Source organism: Pararge aegeria, chromosome 2, assembly GCF_905163445.1.
Source record: "Pararge aegeria chromosome 2, ilParAegt1.1, whole genome shotgun sequence".
NCBI classification, from domain to species: domain Eukaryota; kingdom Metazoa; phylum Arthropoda; class Insecta; order Lepidoptera; family Nymphalidae; genus Pararge; species Pararge aegeria.
In genome coordinates this window covers 21,177,262-21,203,918 of record NC_053181.1, presented here as the reverse complement: position 1 = coordinate 21,203,918, position 26,657 = coordinate 21,177,262, and the positions used below count along the sequence as shown (strand labels likewise).

The following is a 26,657-nucleotide window of genomic DNA, read 5'->3' as shown; positions in this document are numbered from 1 at the left end:
GGAGTCAACAAGTTGATTCCCCCATGATTCGCAGTATACGCTTATCCGTCAGTTCTAGTAATCTATCTCTACGACATCTCTATCCCATCTCTTACGAGATCTCTATCCTATCTCTTACGAGATCTCTATCCTATTTGCTTCGAGAGAAGACACCTATGCCCAGCCGTGGGGCAATGATAGGCTGACTTAGTAGAAGAGCGACTTGCCTAACTATTCATATAATCTCATACAAATATATAGGAGTTTGTTTACTTGAACGCGATGATTTCAGAGCAATTCCTGAGATCCTATTTAGCAAATGATTTCAGTGCAGGATAGCCCATTTACCGAATAAGCTATATATCATTCTACAAAGGCCAAGCATAGCACTAATGAAGAATGATACAAAATCGGGGGTTTTCCTTTTTTTTCTGAAACTTTCACTTCGTTGCAAAAACGGCTAAAGTTCCGATAAAATCATGTAGGTCAAAGTTGTTTCAACTTTAAAAGTTCTAAAAAAGTCCGAGAGCATATGTCTATCTTTTAAGGTTGACTTGTAAATAAATATAAATATAAATATAAATATACTACGACAATACACACATCGCCATCTAGTCCCAAAGTAAGCGTAGCTTGTGTTATGGGTACTAAGGTGACTGATGAATATTTTTATGAATAACATACATAAATACTTATTATATACATATAAACACCCAGAAACTGAAAAACATTCATGCTCAATCACACGGCCTTGGACTCAGAAAGCAGGGTCGCTGCCCACTGCGCCAATCGGCCGTCGAACTCATACGCGGACAAAGTCGCGAGGAAACGCAAGTTTTTAATAAATCTGGCACAGTTCTTATGTTTTGAGTTTGTCAGTGTAGCGAAAGTTAACTCGCGCCATGAATTTAAAAAAATTGTTGAAATACTTTTCCCAATTATAATATCCGTTGCTTACGCGAAAAATACTTCCACAAAGAAAGCTAATTAGACATTCCACTCAAACTTACTGCATCACTTAAATTTCTAAGGGCCTATAAATATTGAGGGCTGGTAGATCGTAACAAAAAGGACTCTGCGTCTCGGTAATAGGATTTTGTTTTGTTCGACGCGCTTATACCATTACCTGTAATGGCCGCCCTAAGGAGCAGTGATTCGATTTGATCGCCGCATCGGTCACGCGGACACTCGTAATTTTTACGAGCACCAGTAAAAAGTATTACAAAAATTGTATTTTGTATATAGGTCTGATTCTAAGTACCTTCTGAATACTATAATCTCTATATTAAAAAATATCTGTGTTTTAAAAACCTGCCACATAATACTCGTACCTGCTATTTCATAGATAGCATAATCCGAAAACATATTTAATACAGTTTTGATTGTCAACGTGCTGGAGCGTCGACCACGCACCCGAAAGTTCAGTGTTGGTAAACCCCCCAAGAGGTTAAGGGTATGGATTATTTTCTTTTTCTTTGTTGAGATGAAGCCTGTGAGAAACTTTTCTTTTGCAACATCAACATTATTTAAAGTAAAAACATCTTCAGGCGCGTCAAGCACTTTTTGGGGTAACAAAAACCATAGAACACACTATGCTATATGTATACTTTGTATATATGTACATAGAAATAGTTTTCACTTCTCACGGTCTACCACGCATGTTTTTTTTTTATAAGGAGCAAACTTCTGATTAAGAAGCTCAGTCTTAAATATCAGAGAAATAACATTGGCAAATCCTGACACTTTGCCTTATACGTACCTACGCGTTGAGTTTTACCACTCGGGTAAGAGGCAATCAAATTGAGTGCAATGTATTTGATGCCGTAGTGACTTAGTTTTCAGACTTAGTAACCAGATTTTATGTAAAACGCAATTGAATGAATACACTGAATTGAATGCTTCGGTCAGATCAGAAAAACCCACCCATGGCATTCTTTGAACGTTCTGCATCCGTTGCACTTCAGCGAAGCCGTATTGCTCCGGGTGAAGTAAGTTATTAGACATCAAGTGTAAGATTTTCAGACAATAAAGAGCATTTTGCATAATTAAAAATTATAAAAACCCCGAATTTCAATACATTATTCTAATGAATCCCTTTGATTTGATACCCATATTAAGGCAGTATTGAAAGAATATGTAATACGCCATTTTAATATGGCGGCCATCTTGGATTTGAAAATTTGTAATAGTGTAACCAAGCCCATTGATTTAATAACCATACTGCCCCCAGTAGTTGTGAAAAAAACATATGATTCTCCATTTTGTTTTGGCTGCCATCTTGGATTTGAAATTGTATAATATTATACTAGTAAGGCCCTTCCATTTGGTACATATATTTATCCCCGACTTCCTGAATATATAAGGTAGTGGTTGAAAAATATATAATCCGCCATTTTGTAGTTCCGGCCATCTTGGACCGATTTTCATCAAATATCTAAGAACACTCCCGACTTATTCGCCTCTCAAATAATAAAAAGTATATATAAATCGCTTCATCACACACACACGCAGCCACGTCAAACTTAAATTACACTATTACAAATTTTCAAATCCAAGATGGCCGCCATATTAAAATGGCGTATTACATATTCTTTCAATACTGCCTTAATATGGGTATCAAATCAAAGGGATTCATTAGAATAATGTATTGAAATTCGGGGTTTTTATAAGTTTTAATATTAGTTTTAATGTAATTAGTAATTAGTTTTCATTAGTTTACTTATGTGTGGAAGCTGAATAAAGTTTATTATTATTATTATTATTATAGCACCCTGTCGTTTTTGTGTTGGGAGTTAATAAACCAAAGTTTGGATAGAGTAGTTTGGTATAAAACAAGCCAAATTAGGGTGACCTCGGCTCACGAGTCACCTTTTATAGAGCTTTGAACTTTGAAAAAAAAAAATTTTAACAAATTGAAAACAAAAGTTTAATAAATAACTTTTATCATCTTGTGGACTGTTTGACAGACTGTACTGAAAGAGTCACCAATCGTAATTGTACAACTGGAAAGTTTTACTAATACTGAGCAATAATTGTACTAGCACAATATTGTCCCCACATGGGTTTGCCAGGCTTAGTTAGGACGACACAAATCAATCGATTAAGCCAATTGAGCCCTATTGATTCCAGTAGGGTAACTTGATGGAGGATTGACTTCGAAGATTCAAATTTGGCATGATAATATTTATTAACTAGAGTCGAACCATATCGTTGGCGTAGTGTTGACATGTTCAACTAAGGATCACAAGGTTACCTGACAAAATTTGCAGATAGGTGGGTTTTTTTCTGTTATTAATTCTTAGGTACCCTAACTTGGGAAGTCGGCGGTTGCTTATTAATCTTTCCGTGCCTCTAAGAGCACTAACATATGATTGTTATCGTTAAAGTACACCGGTTCCGATTGGTGCAGCATAGTGGGGCTATGCTCTAATTCCTACAACTCTAAAACATGCCTTCTTTCTGATACAAGCTACGTAAGCAGACATGACTTTTTTTTATTCCACTACAAGTTAATAAAAAATACAAGGTACCAAGTAGCCTCTTGGTTAACACTTCGACTTCACGTGCGTCACGTTATGTGCGTTTTAAGCAATTAAATATCACTTGCTTCAACGGTGAAGGAAAACATCGTGAGGTAGGGTTTCCTGAATGCCTATGAGTTCGCCATAATGTCCTAAAAGGTGTGTGAAGTCCGCCAATCCGCACAGGGCCAACGTGGTGAACTACGGCCTTAGCCCCTTCTCATTGTGGAAGAAGACCGGTGCTCTGTAGTGGGCCGGTATTGGGTTCACACGATGATGACAAGTTAGCCCTAGACTGTAATCTCAGCTGCCGTGAGGTTACCATTACTGTATTCTGATCGCCATCACCACGCGGCACCAAACTCATAAACATGTAAACATACTGTACAATTATAAATCGAAAGCGCAGTAAAAACAGCTAGTCAGTTCCTTCAATCGACGTACAAGTCTTTTAAATCCTGTACTCGAGCAAAGGATTAGTGATGTATCCAGTATCGTAGGCATTAGGGCGTTGAATGATGGCAAGCTGTGGGCTGCAGTAGCGATAACAATGGCCAGCTCCCGGGAACCGTCGCGCTCTCAGGTGGACAATAAGAGATTACCTCACAATGCTGACGCAATAATCTCTCTGAGCTCCCCCGTACGAGCCTTTCAATAGCCACGATACGACTGTAGGAAGACTCATTTTGGAGACCACCTGCGCCCCACGGTTTCACTCGCGTGAGTTGCTCGCGTGGGAATATCGGCAAAAAAGTGACAGCTATGAACCTATCAAGTTTCATCGCAATGTCTAATTCATTTTCTACTAGCTGTGCCCTGTAGACGGCCGCATTACCTACGGGACGCAACATTCAGTTTAAAAGTCTACAACAAGCTAACGCACGTAACGTACGCACGCACGAAACGTTTGTTATCCACGTTCCTGAATGCCCTCCCGGCAACTGTGTTTCCTGCCACGTATAACTTGAGTACCTTCAAGGCAAGAGTGAAGAGGCTTTTTGTAGGCAAGCGTGCTCAAACCTAGACCTCGTCATTGCTTTTTAACGGGCACGCTGGCCTATCGTTGATAAAAAAAACATAAAGTTGCTTAACAGATACATTAGTACAGATTTAGGCGGGTTGATCGAACGATCATCAATTTTAAATAATAACCAGTGACTTGAAAATAAATATAAATAAATATACTACGACAATACACACATCGCTATCTAGCCCCAAAGTAAGCGTTGCTTGTATTATGGGTACTAAGGTGACTGATGAATATTTTTATGAATAACATACATAAATACTTATTATATACATATAAACACCCAGGCACTGAAAAACATTCATGCTCATCACACAAACATTTTCCAGTTGTGGGAATCGAACCCACGGCCTTGGACTCAGAAAGCAGGGTCGCTGCCCACTGCGCCAATCGGCCGTCTAAAAACCATACACATCATAATAGAGTCAAAGTCAAAGTCAAAAATATATTTATGCCCACAGGTGGCACTTTTGATGCGTACAAAAGAATTACGCGGTAGTGAGATGATGGCGATAACCACATTCGTAAACTTAAAAGTAAAGCTACGAGGGTTCGAAACGCGTCCTGGTCTAAGAAGAAGCCCACAACAAACTTAGCCGGGTGTTTTTTTTTTGTTATCACCATCTCACAATGTCATTTAATATTATTAGAAGAGCTACCTGGTTAGAGCAATAATTCACACCCAAGCATTTTTATCGATTACGTAGTCCTTTATACTATAATAGGACTTTTCTATACTATTAATATTCTATTAAGACAGTCATTAGCAGTTTCTAGTAGTAGAGCTTTTTGTGTAAGAGCTATTTCTGTAAGAGCTACCGCCTTGCTTATTTCTGCCGCTAAGCGGCATTGTTGTCTATCAGCATCACCATCATGTGCTGTGTTATCGGCACAGCACATGAGGGTTAACACCCACCCCCCAGGTGGTTTCTTGCTTGCACTGCGAAGTGTTGCTTTGTGTGCCGATAGTTTTTCCAGAATTTATTCAAAGAGTTTTGATACTTTTGAGCTTTTCAATTGTACAGCTACAGTAGCTGTACAATCCGGTGATTTAATATAATGCAATGACCTTTGCGGTGTGAGGATTTCTTTTGGAGTCTTTAGTTCTTTGTGTACTTAAATGTAATTTTTGTAACGAAAAATCTGAGTGTCTAAGCGACTTTAATCGTATACAAAAAATAGCAGCGTCTTCGAGTTCGGTAATTTATACGCTGTCAAAACGTAACCCTCGCGGGGAATTTTAATAAAACTGTACATTAATCACGGCTAAGTAGTACACATTATTTGATATCCTTTGTCCCTCGTTTAATATGCTACAGGAATGTCGAAGGCAGACGATGTTTCAAATTTAATTGACAATAAAGCATTAAACGCACAGGAGACGGTCGGCGGCGAGAATAGGACGGGGTCAGGAATTTGCGTAGGTAAAGATTTTGTATGGAACATCGCACACAGAATAATATTGCTTATACTTACATACACATAAAATACCTTTATATATTTTGTTTAGTATTTGTTCACGGGCCGACGCCCCAACTTTCGTAAAGTAACCTAACCTAAAAGTAAGGAAAACCAGCGCCTGTAACCAAAGCAAATTGCTCGGCCCTGCGTCTTTGAAAACATCTTGAGGAAACCTGCATACCTGAGAGTTCCCCGTAATGTTCTCAAGGGTGTGTGGAGTCCACCAATCCGCACTGGGCCAGCGAGGTGGACTAAGGCCTTAACCCGTTCTCATTGTGGGAGGAGACCCGTGCCCTGTAGTTTGTCAATATGATGGAAACTAGCCAAACTAAAGAAAGTTAAGAAATTATAAATTGAGATTTTTCAAATCATTCAAATTTAAAATTTAGTATCCTAAAGATTTATGTGTACACAGTAGCATGAGTAGAATAAGAATAATAATAATTATTATTATTATTGTCTTTATTGTGTCTCATTTACAACGGATTCTTATAATCTAAGGAACGTTAAAAACTGTGTTAGTTAAAACTATGTTACAGCTCTTAACGCCCACCTCCGAGTTTGCTTAAATACAAAGAGACTAAAACAAGGAAAAATTCAAATATTACAACTAAAACAATAAAATTTTCAATTTTATAATGTACGTGTTCGTGTATGCGTACGTGTGCGACAGTGTGTTTGTGTATGTGTGTGTGTGAGTGTGCGTGTGTGTCTGTGTGTGTGCGTGCGTGCGTGCGTAAGTGCGTGTGAGTTGTGTGTACGAGTGTTCGTGCGTGTATGTACGTGTTAGTGCCTTTAATTTAAAGGGACGATATTTTCCGTATCAGTATAGGACAGCGGCTTAAGCCACTTAGTAGTTTAGTATTTACAATTGAATGTTATTGGATACAAAGTTGCCAAGAACCCATAACTTCGCAGTATGTAGTCCTCGGGAGTTAGAAAGAACTTTTTAACAACTTTTATAAATGACTTCCTGAATTAGCAAGTTGTTCGCAACCAAATTAGATTTTTGGTTATTTATCTGTGAGTAAGATATACATATGTATATATGTAGATAGTACTATGTAGACGTTACAACCTTTTAATCTAAAAGAGAAACATCTACCACCAACTTAAACAAAACCTGTTCAGGTATTTCAGCATGACATTAGGTATATAATTAAGGTTTTTAATCCCCTTTTTTCTGGAATAAAAATCTTTGTTACATTCCGCCCCGTAAGCTGTATCTGCTTAAAAAGGTTAAGACTTTTGCCTGTCTTAAGGGGCCATGGTGATGTGCTTCTTAAGCATTGAAATATTACTTGCTGAACTTAACGGTCAGTAGAAATCTTAATAACATTATTAAGAACGTATCACGGTGAATGAAAACATTGTGACGGAAACTTATGGTAACTCAACAGTCCTCCATAATATACTTTTTTACGGTGTAGTGTACTAATCAGCGGAGCGTGGTTGACTACGGCCTAAACCTTATCATTTTGAAGAAATCCCCGTGCCTAATAGTGGATAATGGTTGATGATGATACAAAAATCACGTCAATTTGTTGCTCTTGTTGCGTGAAATAAGGACAAGCCAATAAGAAAACATTTGGAATATGTGAACAGTCGCCAAACTACTGAATCTTGACGTTGTATAAGTACGTATGTCTGTATGCTGTAGGTATGCAATATAGGCGCGCTACGCTCTACCCTCGCTTCGGTAACGTGGCGGAAGTAACGACCTTCCTCTCACTCTGACTAGCAAATATCCGCGCGTCAAATAACCCCGGATTGTATTTTACCATAAAAGCCATAAACATAGACACTGAGCTTGTTCAAAACTACGTGATGACATTAATTTATACCTACATAGGTATGATTTTTTTGAAGTAAAACTTCTTTAGGCGCGACTAGGGAGTACCTCAGATTTGGGACTAGATGGCGATGTGTGTATTGTCGTAGTATATTAATATTTATTTATTTAAAATAAGAAAGGCTAACTTTTATCTCAATTCCTTAAGTAGTTCCCGAGGGAAAAAAGCTTGAGACCTGAAGACCCTGAAGAGATTCTGAAGTCCACGCAGACGAAGTCGCGGGCCGGAGCTAGTGAGTTCATAAGTTTTATCATCAGTAGCCATTACAGTCCACTGGTATACTAAAGGCCTCTCCGGGAGGGTTTACCCATAATCGCCACGTTGGGTAGACGGATTGCTGACAGCAGGTGGTAGTAGTAGCACAGAGGAGGCTGCTGCCCGTTATATTCCCTTAGTCGCCTCGTACGACACCCGCAGGAGGAGTGGGAATGGTGACAACTGTATTCTGATCAGCCGCATAAAAGGCTAAACAAGAGATATAATAAACTTGCCGAGATTATTCGAAATACCTACATAGTATCAGATGAATTAGCCAAAATTGGCGGCGAACAACTTGCTAATTGAGGAAGTCATTTATAAAAGTTGTTAAAAAGTTCTTTCTAAATCCCAAGGACTACATTCAGCGAAGTTGTGGGTTCTTGGCAACTTTTTATCCAATAACTTTCTAACCATGCTACTGTGTAAATATACATCTTTTGGATATAGAGGTCTTATGAGAGGCCGCTTGAAAATCAGTGCTGTACAGCATAACGCTGAGGCGATACTCTGTAGTGTAACAACACCACAGATATGTTAACGTAACATAGTATTATTTCACTTCCAAAATAGCATTTTATTTATTCGTTTTTAGTTTATATAATTTTATTTATTTACCTAATTTTAAAAGATTTTCTTTTTTTTTTTGCTTATGTTCTCATTGATATTTCTTTGTGTAGCGTGTATTTGATATGTTGTTTTTTGTGTTGTTTTTTTCTCAAATAAAAGATTTATTATCATTATTATTATTAATATGGAAAATCGATTGAATTCCAAGCGTTGAGTTTTTAACTTTGGTTGAGTACGTTTTTAAATTAGCTCCAAATATTTCTTGACTACAGTCACAACAGCATTACAGGCACAAACTTTTTAAGATCGTAGCTTATAAGTGTATTTCTCTGTTGATCCGATGTGTGTATTTATATTGATTCGATGTGAGCTTTATTATTACACATGTATGATAATTATCGGAAACGTTATATATCTTGGCATGCATTTCAAGGTACAGAGACGTGCAGCCAAGCGATTAAGTTTACAGTGCGATGCTGCGTAGAAACCAATTAGGTGTATTGCTTAAATTTAACTGCCTTACCCCTATAAGGTTAGCCAGCGTGTAGCTTCAACATTATACTCGTAAGTTACCACCACATTCAATAAATCGTTGTTACTTTACGATTGATGATTTTTTTAAGGACAAGGGTGTTTGGACGCCGGCTGCGCTCTCTTCTCACACAAGATTGCAAATAGTAAAATGATTTTGAATAAGAGCAATTTACTGAGTTTCTTGCCGGCTCTTCTCGGTGGAATCTGCCTACCGAACCGGTGGTAGTGTCACTACAAACAGACTGAATTGACTTTTCAAAAGTGCTTACATTTGGGCGTACTTGAAATTTTAATTTTGAATTTTGGTGCAAATTGCAGTCAAAAACTAAATCATAGTGGAATAAAAAACCCTTAATCTAATACTTAACAATGACAACAATGTTTTTCTACTCTAACTTTAAGATAAATTTGGTTTGTGATTATTTTTGCACGTTTTCTGACCAATTATGAATAAAATCGTGCAACGCTCCTGGAATAAAGGACATCGCAAAACATCTGGAAGCGCGGACGTCGTGGAGTATTTAGTTAGACCGCAAAACGGACGGCTGTGTGAAGATCCACTAGATAACAGGTATTAAGTAAAGTGTAATAATTCACGCGGACGCTTGAAAAATCTCATCAGCCATTTAGATACCTCGCCGAGCCTCGAGCGGCACGCCGCAATAAAATGCAAAGAATCTGCACAATGCGAAACAAAACCGCACGTAAACAAACCGTTGCTCTACTCATATCCGCGCCAAACATTCCGGCGAGATTGGACGGAAAATGGGGATGCAATTAAAAAGTATGAGCGGTCGTTGACCTCACTGCTTTATGAAAGTGTTTTTTTTACGATGTGCCAATGCCACCTCTACGCGCATTCTGACCAGCGTTTTTTCAACTCTTTTAGCTCGAATTAGAAAATATTCCGTTGTCAATTTTTCAACTATTATTTCTTATAATGTATTTTTAGTTACTCAATGTTGGTCTTCTAACGTATATACTATTCCAAAAACCCTTAACTTCTATTCCCATGTGAGCGTTTCTATTCTTTTTATTTATGTTCTATTTCTGAAAACTTGTACTCTACTACTTCTGTATTAACTATAAGTTTTCGTAACTAATAAAAAAGTACAGACATAGAACTAAAAGAGCAGGCATGATACTCGACGACGGTATCTGAACAAGACATGTTCAGCTGGATTTACCGTGGATTTATTCATCGTCTATTCACTTAACCAGTAGTCGAAGAGCTTTTTTTGGCAGAAATCCTCCGAAAAAGTACTACCGCCGTGCTTATTTAAGGGCTATCCTAAAAGTGATGACTAATAGACCTTTTCGGTATTCCACTACAGAATTATACAGAGATTATAAAGTTCTATCAGTTCGCCAACTTTTTATTCTTCAAACTATTATTCGTAAACATAATTCTACTACTTACGTAAAAAGCCAACATAAAAGAAGAGGGGACATAATCTTTCAAACAGAAAGGCACAAAAGTAAACTAGCTGGGAGGCAGTACTACATCATTAGCTCTAGAATTTACAATAAAATTAATAGAGATATAAATATATACCCCCTAAATAAAATTAACTGTAAAAAATGTGTAAAAAAGTGGCTACTGACAAAATCATATGCTAAAACTGAAATTCTTCTGGTAGTCTTAGGATCGAATTAATATATAAAACTCTAACTCACATATACACACACACACACACACACACACACGCACATACAAACACACACAAATATAAATACATACATACATACAAACACACACATACACCTGCAAAACAAATTTATATATGTATATATAACTTAATATAATAACTAACTTGTATAAGCAAACATATACGCGAGCACAATTACCTACGCGACGCAAACTCACATACGCACAATCATACACTCAATCATCGAAACAACAATTTAAGGAGAGCACTGTCGCCTGTAATACAGGTTTTTACTTAAATCAGGGACAGTAAATTTTAAATGGCACCATTACATACATTTATGACATACACACCAATATAATTTGTGAGGCACGCATTTGTTTGTATAAATATTATAATAACTACTTTACATTTTAAAAACTGTATGTACCTACATTCTTGTGAATAAATTATTATTATATTTTTTTATTTCGGCCGCAAGCAACATTGCAAGGTTCAGGTCTGAAGGGTACTCCGTTATATCCCTTTAGTCTCTAGTACTTTTGCTCGTCTCAGACACCCGCGGGAAGAAGAGCGGTGATGACAACTGTATTCTAATCCCTCATCAACACAGCACACAATACATAATTTTAATTAAAATATATATTATAGATATAATATACACCTCTTATTGTAATAATCATTATATTTTGAGAGGTCGCAAGTGTACTCACCGTAGTTGTTGCACACGAGGTGAACGCGCGAGGAGTCGTGCCGGCAGTCCTTGAGCTCCCGCAGCAGACCGCCCTCGCTGCGCACGAAGGCGCGGTACGACTGCGCCACGCCGAGCACGCGCTGCGCGTGCGCCGCCGCGCCCGCGTGCGCCAGTGCGGGCTTGTGCGTGCTGCCCGCGCGTGCGCCCGCGCCGCCCACCGCCGCGCTATGGTTCACCCAGCTGCGCGATTAAATGTATCTATTATATTATATTACTCGTTTTAGAGCTCCAAATCTCGTAATTTAGATTCTTGTTTAACAAACATTCAGTAGCATTTGTACATTATTTGCTCGCTCACAATCGAGGAGACGTTTTCAAGTATGGAATACTTCAATATCGAATTGAAATGGATATTATTTGCATTGTGTTAAAGCTCAAACTTATGTCAGTTTTTAGATTCGGCTAATTCAAATAAAATTTTAAATTAATATTTATAAAATTTAGTAGATAGTCGCAAAACAGATTTTATATTTAAAAAATAATTAGGTTACCACAATGTACGTTGGCGAGTTTACAACAAGTATCTCATATTAGTGATAATAGCCGGAACCGATAATAAAAATTACTCTCTACTTAGACTCTTTAAAGTACAGGGTAAGCAGAGGATTGTGTTGATTAATTTTAAATAATGAGTAAAACTAACGAGTATCCGAGCATGGAGCAGAGCTTGAGGGAGGTGGAGTCCTCCAGGGTGCTGATGCAGGCGGGGAACCACGACTGGTTGGCTGCTCGGTAGACTTGCAGCTCGCCTCGCCCGATGTCGCCGTTCGCCTCGCTCAGGCGCACTAAACAAACGTTCTGTTACATCCCTAAATACTAGCATACCTACTATTATTGATTTGCGCAACAATAAAGTCGAATCAGCAATGGGTATGTGTCTTTATAAAGCAGTCTAATTTCGATTACAAGTTAGTCGTTCTGGTATTAACCGCATCGCTGTACAATAACGGACCTGGTTTCCTGGCTCAACAATAAAACAACCTCCTCAGCATTGATTGCTAAAATAACTCTGGTCCGCGTCCAAACAACAGTATGGTTGAAGTGAAGTCAAAGTCATTGGGAATTGTTACAAAACAATAAAAAAATAAAACATTTCTTAGTGCTTTTTTATCTTAACCAAGTACTAGAGTTTAACAGTTTGTTTCAATTGCGGATGCTCATAACATGATCAGGTCTTACCATTGTCATACCTAGATGCTTTTGATTAAGAGCTAAATAAACTTGCTTGATGTAGCTTTAGGTTTAAGTTGGCGAATAAAGTTATCACCATCCTCTTATAATTATGTAAACATATATGTATGAACGCTTCATAAGTGTGATAGGCCTACATGAATAAAGTTTTGAATTTTAATTTGAATTTGAATGTTTCTATAGATAATCGCCTCTTTAAGACTTAAATTCTGGTATGTTATTTTTTTGATTATTACTACTTCGGCTAGAAATTCACGGTGATATTAGATGTAAGGAGATTCGTTAAAACTAGAGTTACTGATATACGATGCTACGCTCAAAGCGAAACGAAACTAAAGTGACTATTGTACAGCTAAAAGCTTGTAGAATCAAGCTTTTATTGTAGAAGGTGGCGAGAACTATTAAAGTCACCCTAAATATCGTTCAACGAAAGAATAAAATGTTATTTATACTGTGACAAGCTGAAGCTTGCAGAAAATCGGAAGTTTTTAAATCGCTCTATATTTACACAGTGATTTTTTCATCCAATCTACAGTAACTTTAAGCATTATAAATAAAAAGAAGACCAGTAATAAAAAATTAAAACATTAAATTCTGCATTTCGAAATATGGGGCAGCAAATCATATTAAATACCATTCGATTATCTTTGTCTGCTGTATGAAACGACCGCAGTTGATTGAATTAATACCCCGCTGCACCGCGCCGCTGACACTCAATATAGCATAATCATAATAAACTTGTCAATTTTTATTTTGTTCATTATAATTAGACATTTTTAAGATAAACTGGATCAATTTTGAAAGACGAAAATGTCACCACGCTCCGAAAAATTGTCTCGGCCAAGTCCAAACAATCCGGATCCATAAGATAGAACTGATGGACAGTCGGGGATAGACAATCCAACCCCGCAATTTCCCGAACCCTGAATGTCACAAATGAAAAACAAAAGTTCCCTAAATCTGGTTCAAGCGACAGCCACACGAATTGTTCAATCAAACCACCACCATTTTCTATTCAATCTTTGCAAGAATATTGAAGAAAACGTTCCCAAACCATACGGGGTACCAAGTTTAAAAAGTTGGTACCCAAACTGAAATACAAGCGCAGTGTATGCCGCGTACATATATGTTAACATACCCATGCAACCAACCAACAACCGTTGATGCGTTATTTACCCTGCGGTCACACAGAACGCGTTTCTCAAGCAAAGCACAGAGCCTATAGAAAAAAACGGGTCAGAGTATTGAATTGTGGGGTGTAGCCGTCATAAATGATATAGATTGATAGAGATTGATAAGTGGACTGTATTTTTAATGATAATAATAATAACGATAGTCACTCACAGCAGTTCCTCTCGTCTTGTCCCCAGGGGCAGTCGATCTTGCCGTCGCACAGGTGTGCTTGTGAGATGCAGCGCTGGTTGCCGCAGTGGACGTCACCGCTCCTCTTGCAGACGCGGCAGTTGAGCTCGTCGGAGCGGTCCGCGCAGTCCACGTGGCCATCGCAGCGCCAGTCGTGCGGAATGCATCGGTTCATATCGCATTGGAAACCGGTGGGGCACACTGTGGGAGAAAGGTACACAAAATGCTTCACATTCTACGTTTGAATATTGCATAATGCATATTGCTGGCTTTGCTTGCGAAAGAAAAAGATAACATAAGCTTATTTTGGAAATAAATGCTTTATACTATATGCTATGTATACATTGTAAATACAATTTTTATTTGTATTTTTATCGATTGTTTCAGGACCTAGACCCATATAAAACACATAAAATACTATAAATAAAAAAGACAATCTTATAAATACTACTTATACATCATTATTTAAATTAAGAATATACTAAGACTTAAATTAATTTTCTCGCTTGCTTATAGCCATCATTGGGAATGGCGTATCCACACCGTCGGTCTACCAACACTGCCTATTCCGGTGCGTAAATTTTACCTTTTTTTTGCGTGGCTGAAAAGTTTAATGGCTATTTTCGACCGATTGGGCAGCACGTAGGTTATGTGGGGTATAGCCACCCAAAACTACCATGGCTTGCCCCTATTGCTGGCTTCGTTAGACGCCCATGGAACCCGTTGTATACTCCCCAGGCGTCTACCAACCACAGTCAGTTTCCAGGGCTCCCGCACTAACGAGGAGAGAATCGGGACGGCTTGAACCTCCTTCCGACAGTACAGAGACTTGTATATTGTTTCTACCTCTAGATATTTACGCTTGCTGATTCCAGATCATAGTTATCTTATTTGAATCAACAGTTCACCTGGTTTTGCTGCTCGGAACCGTGCTTCTTTGACTTCTCTGTTTCCAAGACAGACGTCGGTGTCGGTTGACTCGGGGAAGATGTCACACTGCAAGTATTCCGGCATAGCGAGCCCGAACACCTCCAGGAAGAAGCCGCAGCGACGCATCGTCTCTGTTTCCAATTAATACATAATATTACTCATAAAAATTAAAAAAAAAAAGAATTACAACAATTGAATTGATACATTGCTTCTTTTTTAAAAGAAGTCGGTTAACAGATAAATTTTGAAACAAATAAAACCGTTTTCATTAATAAATTTTATACCAAAAAAAAAGTAAATCCGTTTTTGTATAAATCAAACTTGAAAAATATGTGCCACTTTTTCACCAAGTAGTTAATTACTTTAATTTAACGTCTGAATTCCCTTTCGAGTGAGTAGTCGTGATGTTATGTTGTGCGATTTCGTAAATAATGCATATTTATGCTATAGCAGCAATTCCGGTTTATATGTTTAACTTTCGAAGTGCCTATTTGTTTATCCTAAACATGTTAACATTGCATAAATCAACTTAACAGGAGACGTTTAGAGCAGGTCAGGGTTTTTTGTTGTTATCACCATCTCATATTTGTAGTATTTATGTTTGGCATAGAGTTAGATACACGGAGTATCTACTCTACTTTTTATCCCAGGAAAACGACCAGTTTCCACGGGATTTTTAAAAATTCTTAATAAATGCGGACGATGACCTATCTTGTGATAACATATCAGAGCATATAACCAAGACTCATGCTCGAGGCACGAGCGTGACGTCTGGTGTCCTCCGTACTCACCCTGGCACAAGCTCTTGCAGGGCCGCACCATGTGCCCCAGCGGGCCACACTTGGGCACGAACAGAGAGCATAGGAACAGCGCCGTGAGCTCGTAGCAGCGCACGTCCACCACGGCGTCGTAAATCTCCAGGTCCTGCGAAACCGACGGTGACGTCAGGTATATTTACATCGAACACTACTCATCATCGTCATCATCGTATCAACCTATTACCGGGCCACTAGTGGGTACGGGTCTGCTTAGTAGTCAACTACATTGGCAGAACATTATGAACAACTCTCAGGCATGCAGATTGCCGCACGATGTTTTCCTTTATCGTTGAAGCAAGTGATATTTTAACTGTGTAAAACGCACATAACTTTGAAAAGTTGAAGGTGAGAGCTGGGATTCGAACTCGGAACCCCGAAAGTGAAGCCGAAACCACTAAGCTATCACCGCTTCAAACCCTAATAAAACTTAGAATTATAAAAAAGTTTACCGTCTTAATATGGACATTTGAAAAGTAGATCGAAACTTTCTTACTAGATGCCTACAGTCGCTATGAGACTGATAAAAAAGGCATTATATACCAATTTCGGCATTGGTTGTATGAGAGCCGTAGCTTCGTCGTAAAGTGCTGACCGCGAGTGCCAGAGAGTAGCAAGTTGAAATCCTGTCGGTTCCGAAATTGGATGCATTTCAAAGTTTATAACATTGATATATCCTCGAATTGCAGGTAAAACACTTATAAAAATATTTATAACGTTCATGAATAATTTTATCTTCATTGTTGTGATATTGCGACTCAATAACTTTTGGTAACAGAATAATGAAAAAACAAAATTAAAAATTATAGTATCTTTAGATAAACATATATCAATTATCAACTGATAAGATCTGACCTGAAGTTGGAAAATATAATTTCTCAAACAAACCGAAATATTCCGAAGTTATATTATTTTAGGTACGAGGTATATTAATAATGTTTGTACTCACACTTTAATTCATTGAGGGCACTATAGTTACTATACAGATAAAACCCAGTCGTTAAACATTATGTTTACTACGTAGCCCACATTATAAAAAGTTCCAAATTGCAGATCGCGATGCTCAGGCGACAGTTTGTCCTTCATCAGATGATACTCAGTTGCATTCATCCATAAACCAAAAACTCTCTATACATTTTGTTTAAGTGACACGTGTAGCGTTATTTACTTAAGTGATTCGTTTAATGTTTGTGCAATTTATACTGCGTAGCGTTTAGCGAACAATGTTGGCAGCGGCTTTAAACATAAGGAAACATTGTTATAAATGGATTATGTCGTATACTCGTTTAAAAGCGAACGATATAAAGCAATATCAAAATTTGTCACTTCAGCCATTTGTTTATCCGTAATCTGTACTTAGAATAAAACTGTAACTGATTTTGATTCTTCCTTTAAGGGTTACTAATGGTTGTAAATTATAGGAGCTGAGACGGATAGATTCCAAATCATTTATAGACTTGGGTCAACGTTGCTTACCCACTGCTATCGACAAATATGTATTGCTGCGGCTAAGCCAAATATTATTATTGCAGTCCTTTTTTAAATAAGTCAAAAGGGGTAAATAGTAAATAGTACCCACTATTCAATCTTCTTCGATCTGACTAAAGCTCCAAGAGCAAGAACACTGAACACATATATTATTGGCCCCGTTTGTTTAAATATTTTGAAATACTATCTGTACTTTATATCATAGGTTTGTGTATTTTGCATTTCCACTACGATTCTAAAAACTATACGTTAGGTATCTGATTCATTGAGGTTGGTGTAGACTATGTAGCATTACGCTGCGTCCCGTAATTTACGTGAGTGAAGCCGCAGGGCACATCTAGTATTATATACGTTTTGCTACCAATGTCAGCCTCTCGCAAATAAATGAGCTATTTGGGATCTACTTCATTGATTAGTTTATATATTACCGTCTGCGTAAATGCGTTATTGTGTCTGTTTTATTTATTATGGACTCAATTGCTGCTTCTATCTTACTGTTATTTGGCGTAGATTCCATCCAGGATATGGATATATAATACTTTGTATCCCGGCAAAGCATAAGGTTACCGTTCTCGAGAGGCTATTAAAAATGGCACTTATAACTTATAATCGGGTTCAGAGCTGCAATCCTGGCAAAAGTTTTACATAGAAATGGCTTGCATTGGATACTTTGCTTCTAGTTTGCTAACTATATACTACTTTTTTATCCCAGCAAAACAAACGATTCTGCTATTTTTTTAATAATCTGCGTCCAACGCGGGCGAAGTCACGTGCTGTTGCTAGTAAAAAATATTTTTACAAGTAACATAAGTATAAAACTCGACAAGGTCGCATCACATTAGCCCATAAACACTATCTGCTGGTAGCATCGCACACAAAAAGCGCGCCTAATGGGCCATAGGACAATATTTCAGAGGATTTCAATATGGTGCCACGACATGACGCGTCGGTAATTAAGGCTCGGCTGAATCAATCATTGTCAGGTTGTCGGCGTGTTGTCGGCGAGCGCGACACAAAGCCCGCATCTTGGCGCTGTCGGCGGAACAAAGGGTTGTATATTGGCATCCGACGCAAGGAAATTAATACCCGTGATGAACATAGGGAATCGCAAGGTACTGCAGCCTACAGCCGTATACTATGCCTTTAAATTTTATATCACTATTATTCTATCACACAATAATTTTCCAGTTGTTGGAATCGAACTCACGGCCTTGGACTCATAAAGCAGGGATGACCACTGCGCCAATCGGACGTTAAAATAATAAAAAAAACATTACACACACTACCATGAATTTGACACGTATATATAGTACCTAGATAATAAATAATTTGTTTGAAAGAAATAGGCTAATTTAACAATGTAGTTGAAATCTGTGATTAAAGAAGTCTTTGCCAATAGAACATTCATAATGTTCAAATTCGAAATTCGAATTTTTAAGTATTTTTTTAATTCCATATCAAGTTAGCCCTCTACTGCAATCTCACCTGGTCGTGATGCAGTCTAATATGGTAGCGGGCTAAGGAGTATTTTAGTCACACCCCTAATAGGTGTAAACGCGACATCGCACCGGAACACTAAATCGCTTAGAGGCAATTCTTTGTCGGTAGGGTGGTAACTAGCGACGGCCTCCCACCAAGAGTTATGGTAAAAGAATTTGATACCTGAAGACTTCAGCAAATTCACTTACGCGGTATTGTGAGCTAAGCGGCTACATGGGAAATAAATAAACACACCCGAACAATCGCTGTCATTGTCAGTGTGCCAAACATAATGGACAGATAATTAATACGCACGTCGACCGCCGTCAAGGGTTCGTCGATAAGCTAGCATCGCGACTCGCGGGGGGTGGGGAGAGGTTTGATCCCGCCGAGCGGTGCGGCCTCACGATCCCATCGCCTCATTTTGATTGCGTGCTTACTGGTATCGGTGACGTCTTAAATAAAATTAATTAGGTAACTAGTTTGTAGCAACTATCCGCACGTCCACTAGCTTTCCTAGGTCGCGACTTTATCATGGGTTTTTTATCATCGCATACTATATAACAAGATGGCTCAGTCTTCGAAATGGATGCCGAAATCCTGACCACCAGGCATAGAAGTAAGAACATATAAGCCCAGACGAATAATTTCATGCAGTGCGTTGCGTCCAAAAACAGCGAAAACGCCCAGCGCACGTCTCACTTCACACCCGCAGAATGTTGCTAGGTCACAAACGTTTTCCATTTTCTCCATTTTATGGTAAACGTTAGAGGTACAGTAATACTGTAATCTGCTAAATGAAATGAAGTGACTAACCACCTCGAGACCACCGCTACTAAAGTGGAGTGGTTTTTGATGTTTCAATATTAGTCGTGAACACGGTTTCTGTATATTCATAATTCTGAGCTGCCAGGTTATCTTTTTATAATTTTATTTAAGTATTAACCTCCACACGAATGAAATATCAATTTTTTTAATTTTTAAAATGCAAACAAAAATTTGGGAGCCGATAAGATTGGAACCTACGACTCGAGAGTCGCAAGTAATCAACGTTTTTTAAACCGCTACGAGTACTTTCTTACCAGCTGCGCGTCGCGCTGCCCAAAATGTCCTATGTAGTTGGGGAAGACGGTGAAGTTGTACGAGATGCGGTGCTGGTGGCAGAACTTCACGATGACGGGTAGACACACGCCCGGCGCGGGGTTTCGCGCGCCCGGCGGATCCGTCGGCGTCGGCCACGTCGCTAGCGCGGAGCGGTTCACCACTTGCGACACGTACTGCACAGACAACCGACAAATTATAAAAATAATTATTATTTTATTTGGGACGCACAAAGTGTTATTTGTAGGTAACAAATGGGCCAGTCGTAAGCGCTGTTGTGCTTTATCAGTGGAGGGTTCAATTCCTGGCGGGGCAATTCGGGAATTTATATTATAGAATTTTTATTTGTCTACCATGGCAATATCAATAAAACTATTATGATGATCACAGCACAGAAGCTGCATCAAATACCCAACATGTTGCCTGAAAAGTTGAAAAGTATTGGAAAGAGCTATCTAGTAAATTACAAAGAAATATTCACATTATGAATGTGTATTGACCATTCAGAAGACTTTCAGTTCATAACTTGCAAACTATAAAAGTCTATAGTATCTTTCGTTCGCTCTACTCATTTACCATCTTTTTTTATATACTCGCATGACAACAAATTCGATTCATATTGAAAATTAAACTATGTAATAAAATATTTGTTTTTTCCATTACGTTTTAATTTCCCATACTGTAAGGTATCATATTTGCTGTCTGTGGATAGGCAAATGCCTAATTATTTAGTTAGTCGCTAATGGCTGCCTATTGTGGAATCCTTTCAAAGAAACTCCTCGCTAATGGAACGATTATCTAACGCACGGTTATATTGAATTTACCTCGTCTGTATTTTTTGGTGGAAAAGCTTTTGTACTCTATGTTAACGACATTGGTACATACCAATGTCGTGGGACTTATTATATCAATGCTAAAAGAATATTAAGTGACGCGAAGTTCATATAGTAAAACTGTTTGAGCGTGCTCATTCACTATTGAAGTGTCTATATTTCCTGCATAAAGTGGCATCACCAGCTCAATTGTTTTGTTGAAATTGTTTATTTCATTGTTTAGCAGAATTTAAAGAATGTTTTGTTTATAATGTTTCTAACCCCCGACGGTCTAGGTCCTTTAAATTTGACTTGTCTGCCTGTGGCATCGTAGTTCTCAAAAGCATGAAACGATTTGAGCACGGGTCTACTGCTACGATGAGAAGGGGTTAAGGCCGTAGTCCACCACTCTGGCTTAGTTCGGATTTTGAGAATATTATGAAAAACTCTCATGCCGTTTCCTCACTATGTTTTCCTTCACCGTTAAAGCAAGTGATATTTTAATTGCTTAAAATGCACATAACTTACAAAAGTGCAGAAGCGGTGATAGCCTAGTGGGAAGGATTTCGGCTTCACTTTCAGGGGGCTGAGTTCGAATCCCAGCCTCCAGCCGCCCCTAACTTGTAAAACTTAAGCGGAATAAATATAATTTCTTCTTAATAGTAGAAAAGTCCCAGGACTTAATGTGCCGGTGAATTAATTTATATGGATAAGAGGTCCGATTTCATAATGACAGGAAAACAACTGACAAAATAACAATCGGCCGGGTTAATTCGAATGTCGGTGTAATGTCTGTCTCACCACAAATTTACTTCTGAAACCCAAACTTGTCCCACTTTACGCATTACAAAATAAATATAGGGCCGGACAGGTAAGGCGTGGGTGAAAATAAACTTTTTCGTGTCCCCTACATTCCAGCCTGAGATTGCCTACAAAATTCCTGTACCGGTAATTAAAGTGAGGGCTTTTGTTCGGTAAACTATACCGAAACGCTCATATTTTACGATGGTGATATAAAATAGAATAATATAGAACATCGACTGTCGTAAAGCTTACCCTTCGGTAATATCGATAGTTTTATGGTGTCCAAACACTAAACGCTATAAAGGCGCATTTTCATTGGTTAGTAGGGCCCGCAGGATGGAGAAATTCTGCTACACTAGGCATGCTATAGAGCCGTGGTCTATAGAACTCGCTTGTGGCGTGCGGGAGATTTTCTGTTAAGCATGCCGTATGTTAAACCGTTTTTATAAGTTGACTGGTGTGATAGTCCCCGGACCAAGCAGGCTTTACACCCACCGGCAAATTTCAATTATTGTTATGGCCTGGCCGCTAAAGTCCACTAACGACCAGCACTCGCAGGCCGTGTGACGACGCATTGCTTTTTATCAGTTGTTTTACCCTATATGCGCGGATTTTTCGCATGTTGTATATCGACCAATGAAAAGGAGCCTTAACACAGACAGTGGTGTGATCTAGTGGCAACAGCATAAATGAGATCGTTGCTAGCTCAACAAACATATCCATGTTAGTAACTAGATATTCTGCCTTTAAGCTAACAAAGACATTGCAGCGAAATATTTTGTATCTAAGATAGAATTTACTGGTAAACAAAGTAACTCAAAAAAGACACTGCGATTATTTTGTGTAGTACCATTTGATCAAGTATCATGCGACGTGTATCAAGAATCAAGTATATTGTATCCAATTGTGACGCAGTCTGGTAAACACAATGACTGAAAACTGACACCGCGATTATTTAGTGTAATACCATTGGGTTAAGTAGCATGCGACATGTGTCAAGGATCAAGTATACTGTACACAATTGTGACGCAGTCTGGTAAACACAATAACTGAAAACAGACACCGCGATTATGTTGTGTAGTAACATTTGATCAAGTAGCATGCGACGTGTGTCAAGGATCACGTATACTGTGATCAGCGCGACACAGTCTGATAACACAATGACTGAAAAAAGACACCGCTATTATTTTGTGTAGTAACATATTTTTTCATCAAGTAGCATGCGACGTGTCCATCCTGGACACGTCGTATACTGTGACCAACTGAAGAAGTCTGGTAAGCACACTGACTGAAAAAAGCCACCTCGAATATAATATTTTTAATTTTGTTTTAAGTCCTAATATTTAATTTTTTTTGTTGTACCACCTACTTATTTCTTATAACATTTTCTTGTATGCCTTTGGTTGCCTGGAAGAGATCGCTATTTAGCGATAAGGCCGCCAAATTGTACGTTCTACCTTATTGTGCTGTTGTATTTGTATCTCTGTAAATTTTCTCTGTGGTGTACAATAAAAGTGTATTCATTCATTCATTCATTCAATATTTCATTACCCTGGATCCTAGTAGATAGTAGATGATAAAATTATTTTTATTATTAATATTAAAACTATTATTATGTAGTAGCATCATGCTTAGTATTACTTTTGTCTTAGATTGAGTTTACTATAATGTAATCTGGTATACAATGATTCAAACAACAATGACTGAAACAAATCACCTTGAATATAATATCATATTAAATTGGATCCTAGTAGAAACTGTGAGGTAATCTAATGTACCTACACAATGATTGAAACAAAGAAAGCGTGGAATTGTTTGTGTAGCAAACACAATGTCTGAAAGGAAATATCTATTTATGTAGTGGCGCTGGATCAAAAATCATACTTCATATTTATCTGTGATATAGACTGGTAAACACTGACTGAAAAAATGTACCGTAAATGTTGGATCAAGTCAAGTAGCATACGTCGTGTGTAGTACTGTGACGCAGTCTGGTAAACACAATGTCTGAAACAAAGAAACCGCGAAATATTTGGCAAACGCGTCTAATTTCCAGCCGAAACGTTTGAGAGCTTAACAAAACATGAGAAAATTACCGCGCGCCACGCTCTTTGTAAAAGTTGTCGTTTGAACAACAAAAACATGAAAACAATGAGCGAAACACCGCAAATAGGTATTTGTCAAGTACTCATTTTGTTTTGAGTCAAATGAAATTGTAGATTTTTCACGGTTAATAACAACATTAAAATAAACATTCAGTTAAGCTTTTGTTCAATTCAAATCTATTTTTGAAGTTATACTTCTTTAGCGGCGTTAGGAAAAAATCATGGGAGTGAAATTATACGATGTAACGAAATGCGCGCACATGGTTACACGATTTGAACAGGATAAAGGTAGATGCGAAACCGAGTGAGAGGTGAATACATCATCCGCCAGCTCACTTTTTATGATGCGCGCACCGTCACAAAAAAACTAAATCCTGAAGTAAGCTACTATAGTCGACATTCTAGTTTTTCAAATAAAGGTTTGACAGTATACACTTTCAATGGTCAAAGTCTTCGGGCTTATTCCGGTGAATTAATTGATTCAATTGTACAAAAATCTCAAATTTCAATGTTCAGCGAAACTTGGTGGCCCGATAATGAGATAACTAGATAATGAGTTATAATAAAACTTTTAATGTATTAAATACCTTTTTCTGTTGTTAGTGTCGTTTTCGGCAAAAGATAAATTTAAAAAGATGTTACTTAAAGAAGTATAACTTCTAACGCGTGTACGTAAGTACACACACGTTTTTTTTTATTTATTCTTCTGTTAGTTAGAGCTAGACTGCAATCTCACTAGTTGGTAAGTGATGATGCAGTTAACGATGGCATCGGGCTAACTAGCGTATGACAGTTAATTAAACCCACTCCGCTGACTCAAATTAATATTTTAGCGAAACTATGTTACTCCAGAAAGGTTTAGGCTCTGTTATTCCAGAAAGTAGATTGATGCAAACTCATTTGAACTTCACTTTAAATTGTAATAAAATATACATTTACTTAAAATATCACTGTTTCATTTCAAAGAAATTTGAGTGAAAAGCGAAGTTTAATACAACTTTGTCATAACAATAATTATATCATTAAATATATTTATGGTAGGATAAACGTCTTCAGTAAAATTGAATGTATTGCGATCAGAAGACTTATGTTCAGTTTATTAATGTTCAGTTTGTTAGTTAACATACAAATATCTATAATTTATAATTCAATTGTCTATGACATTATATTTTGTAGTTTATCTTTTATTTTTACGCAGTCCTCCCTGTATTATCTTTATCATACCATAACAACAGCCAATCGGGTATGAAAAAAGGGCGCGTGAATTGTTACTGCGGCCATTACAAGTTTAATATTAAGGATATATTAAGGATACAAGAACTACGGTGTGAGGGGAATATCTTCGTCACAAGTTTCAACACTTTAATTCTTGGCTTTATTAACCAAGAAAAGGCGAGCTTGTGAACAATTAATTCATAGATTAAAACCATTGGTGCGCTAAATTTATTATTATATTACCTACGCGTAAAAGCAAATTCGACGAAGGCTGGACAGGATTTTATATTGAGAAGGACATTTAACTGGCTTTTTACCTAAACATCCTACATCCTATCGTAAAGATAATTAACAGCAAATGCAAATACAGTTGTGCATCAACAACGGCAACAGTCCTAACTAATGTTTTAAATGCAACAGTGTGTTTGCCATTTTTTTTTGTTTGACCATTCAAAATTCAAAATTCATTTTTGAAGTATAACTTCTTTAGGCGCCTAGGGAGTAACTCAGATTTTTGTCTGACGGAAGTAACGCTTACGTCACATGTCGGTGTAGTTTCCGCTATTTAAAAATAATAATTTGGATTGGTCATAAGTATATGTCATATACTCCACGCTTCTTGACTTATACGCCAGCTAGTGACAAATATCATAATCAATTAGGATTATTTATTTGTGTGGATTAGTAAATAAAAATTCAACAGTTTAAAAAAAAAAATTTAAATTGCAACGTTTTTTTTAATCTCTAAGTATACTTGTTTATTTATTGTTTTGTAATAAATAAATTATTAATAAATCTTCTGACATTCTATAATATTCAATGACAAGGTTATATTGACATTGCTGATCTAACTCAATTATTCTATTTGACAAATGAAAATATTTATAAAATGTGAAAGTGATAGTAATGAATTTTAAATCCCCACCCTACTTAATATTATAAATGCCAATGTAAGTTTGTTTGTTACGCTTTCACGCAAAAACTACTAAACCGATCCTCATGAAACTTTGTACACATATTCTTGGAAGTGTTAGAAGTAATATAGGATCCCGACATTAAGCTCGGTTCTTTTGGGAGAGGGGATGAAATTGTTTGACAAATTATAACCGATTTAAATAATTATTTTTGTACTATATAGGTTATAATATGTGCTTAATTTTGCCTAAGCTTTGTGTAAATCTGATGAATGTGGTTGGAGATAGAGGACAGAACTCATCAGCGGACAGCAGCAAGCCCCTCATTTAAGCATTTAAGGCTTAGCGATATTGAATACTTTAAAAACAAAATCAAACGCAGACGAAGTCACGGGCAACAGCTAGTAGTATATAAAATGAAATAGTGAATATTAAACGAAATTGCGGAGTCCCAGGAACATTTTACTCTTTCATCAATAAATAATAATAAAAGTTTTACTTCCATCGCGCGTACAGGTTACACGCACACACTTTTTTTTCAAATAGGCCTACTTTTTATAAGCACTTTTGAAAAGTAAAGTCTGTTTTTAGTGACTCTAAGAATAGACATACTTTCAGAAACAGAAATTCACAGGAACTCGATAGGTCATTAACACCCTAACAAAACAACCAATTGACTTGAGTTTTGCTATTGAGATAGACAAAAGACGGAGAGTAAAATAGGCTACTTTTGATATTGGAAAAATATGTGATTCCCTGAGGTCTGAGGTCAGTCTGTACTACATTTTTTTTTTTTTATTGCAGTTACGTAAAGAGACTTATATACCACGCTTAATAC

General features: G+C 37.5%; 1 protein-coding gene across 1 annotated transcript in view; it reads right to left on the bottom strand.

Moving 5' to 3' along the window:
- The window catches only part of LOC120634593 (atrial natriuretic peptide-converting enzyme), a 115,373-nt gene that overhangs the window by 21,910 nt on the left and 66,806 nt on the right, over positions 1-26,657 (bottom strand). Inside the window, exons 6-11 of the mRNA XM_039905324.1 lie at positions 19,951-20,145; positions 15,878-16,010; positions 15,065-15,217; positions 14,139-14,357; positions 12,247-12,388; positions 11,563-11,783 (exon numbers count right to left, since the gene is read on the bottom strand). Of these exons, the coding sequence (XP_039761258.1) occupies positions 11,563-11,783; positions 12,247-12,388; positions 14,139-14,357; positions 15,065-15,217; positions 15,878-16,010; positions 19,951-20,145 (1,063 nt within the window). The remainder of the gene's footprint in view (positions 1-11,562; positions 11,784-12,246; positions 12,389-14,138; positions 14,358-15,064; positions 15,218-15,877; positions 16,011-19,950; positions 20,146-26,657) is intronic.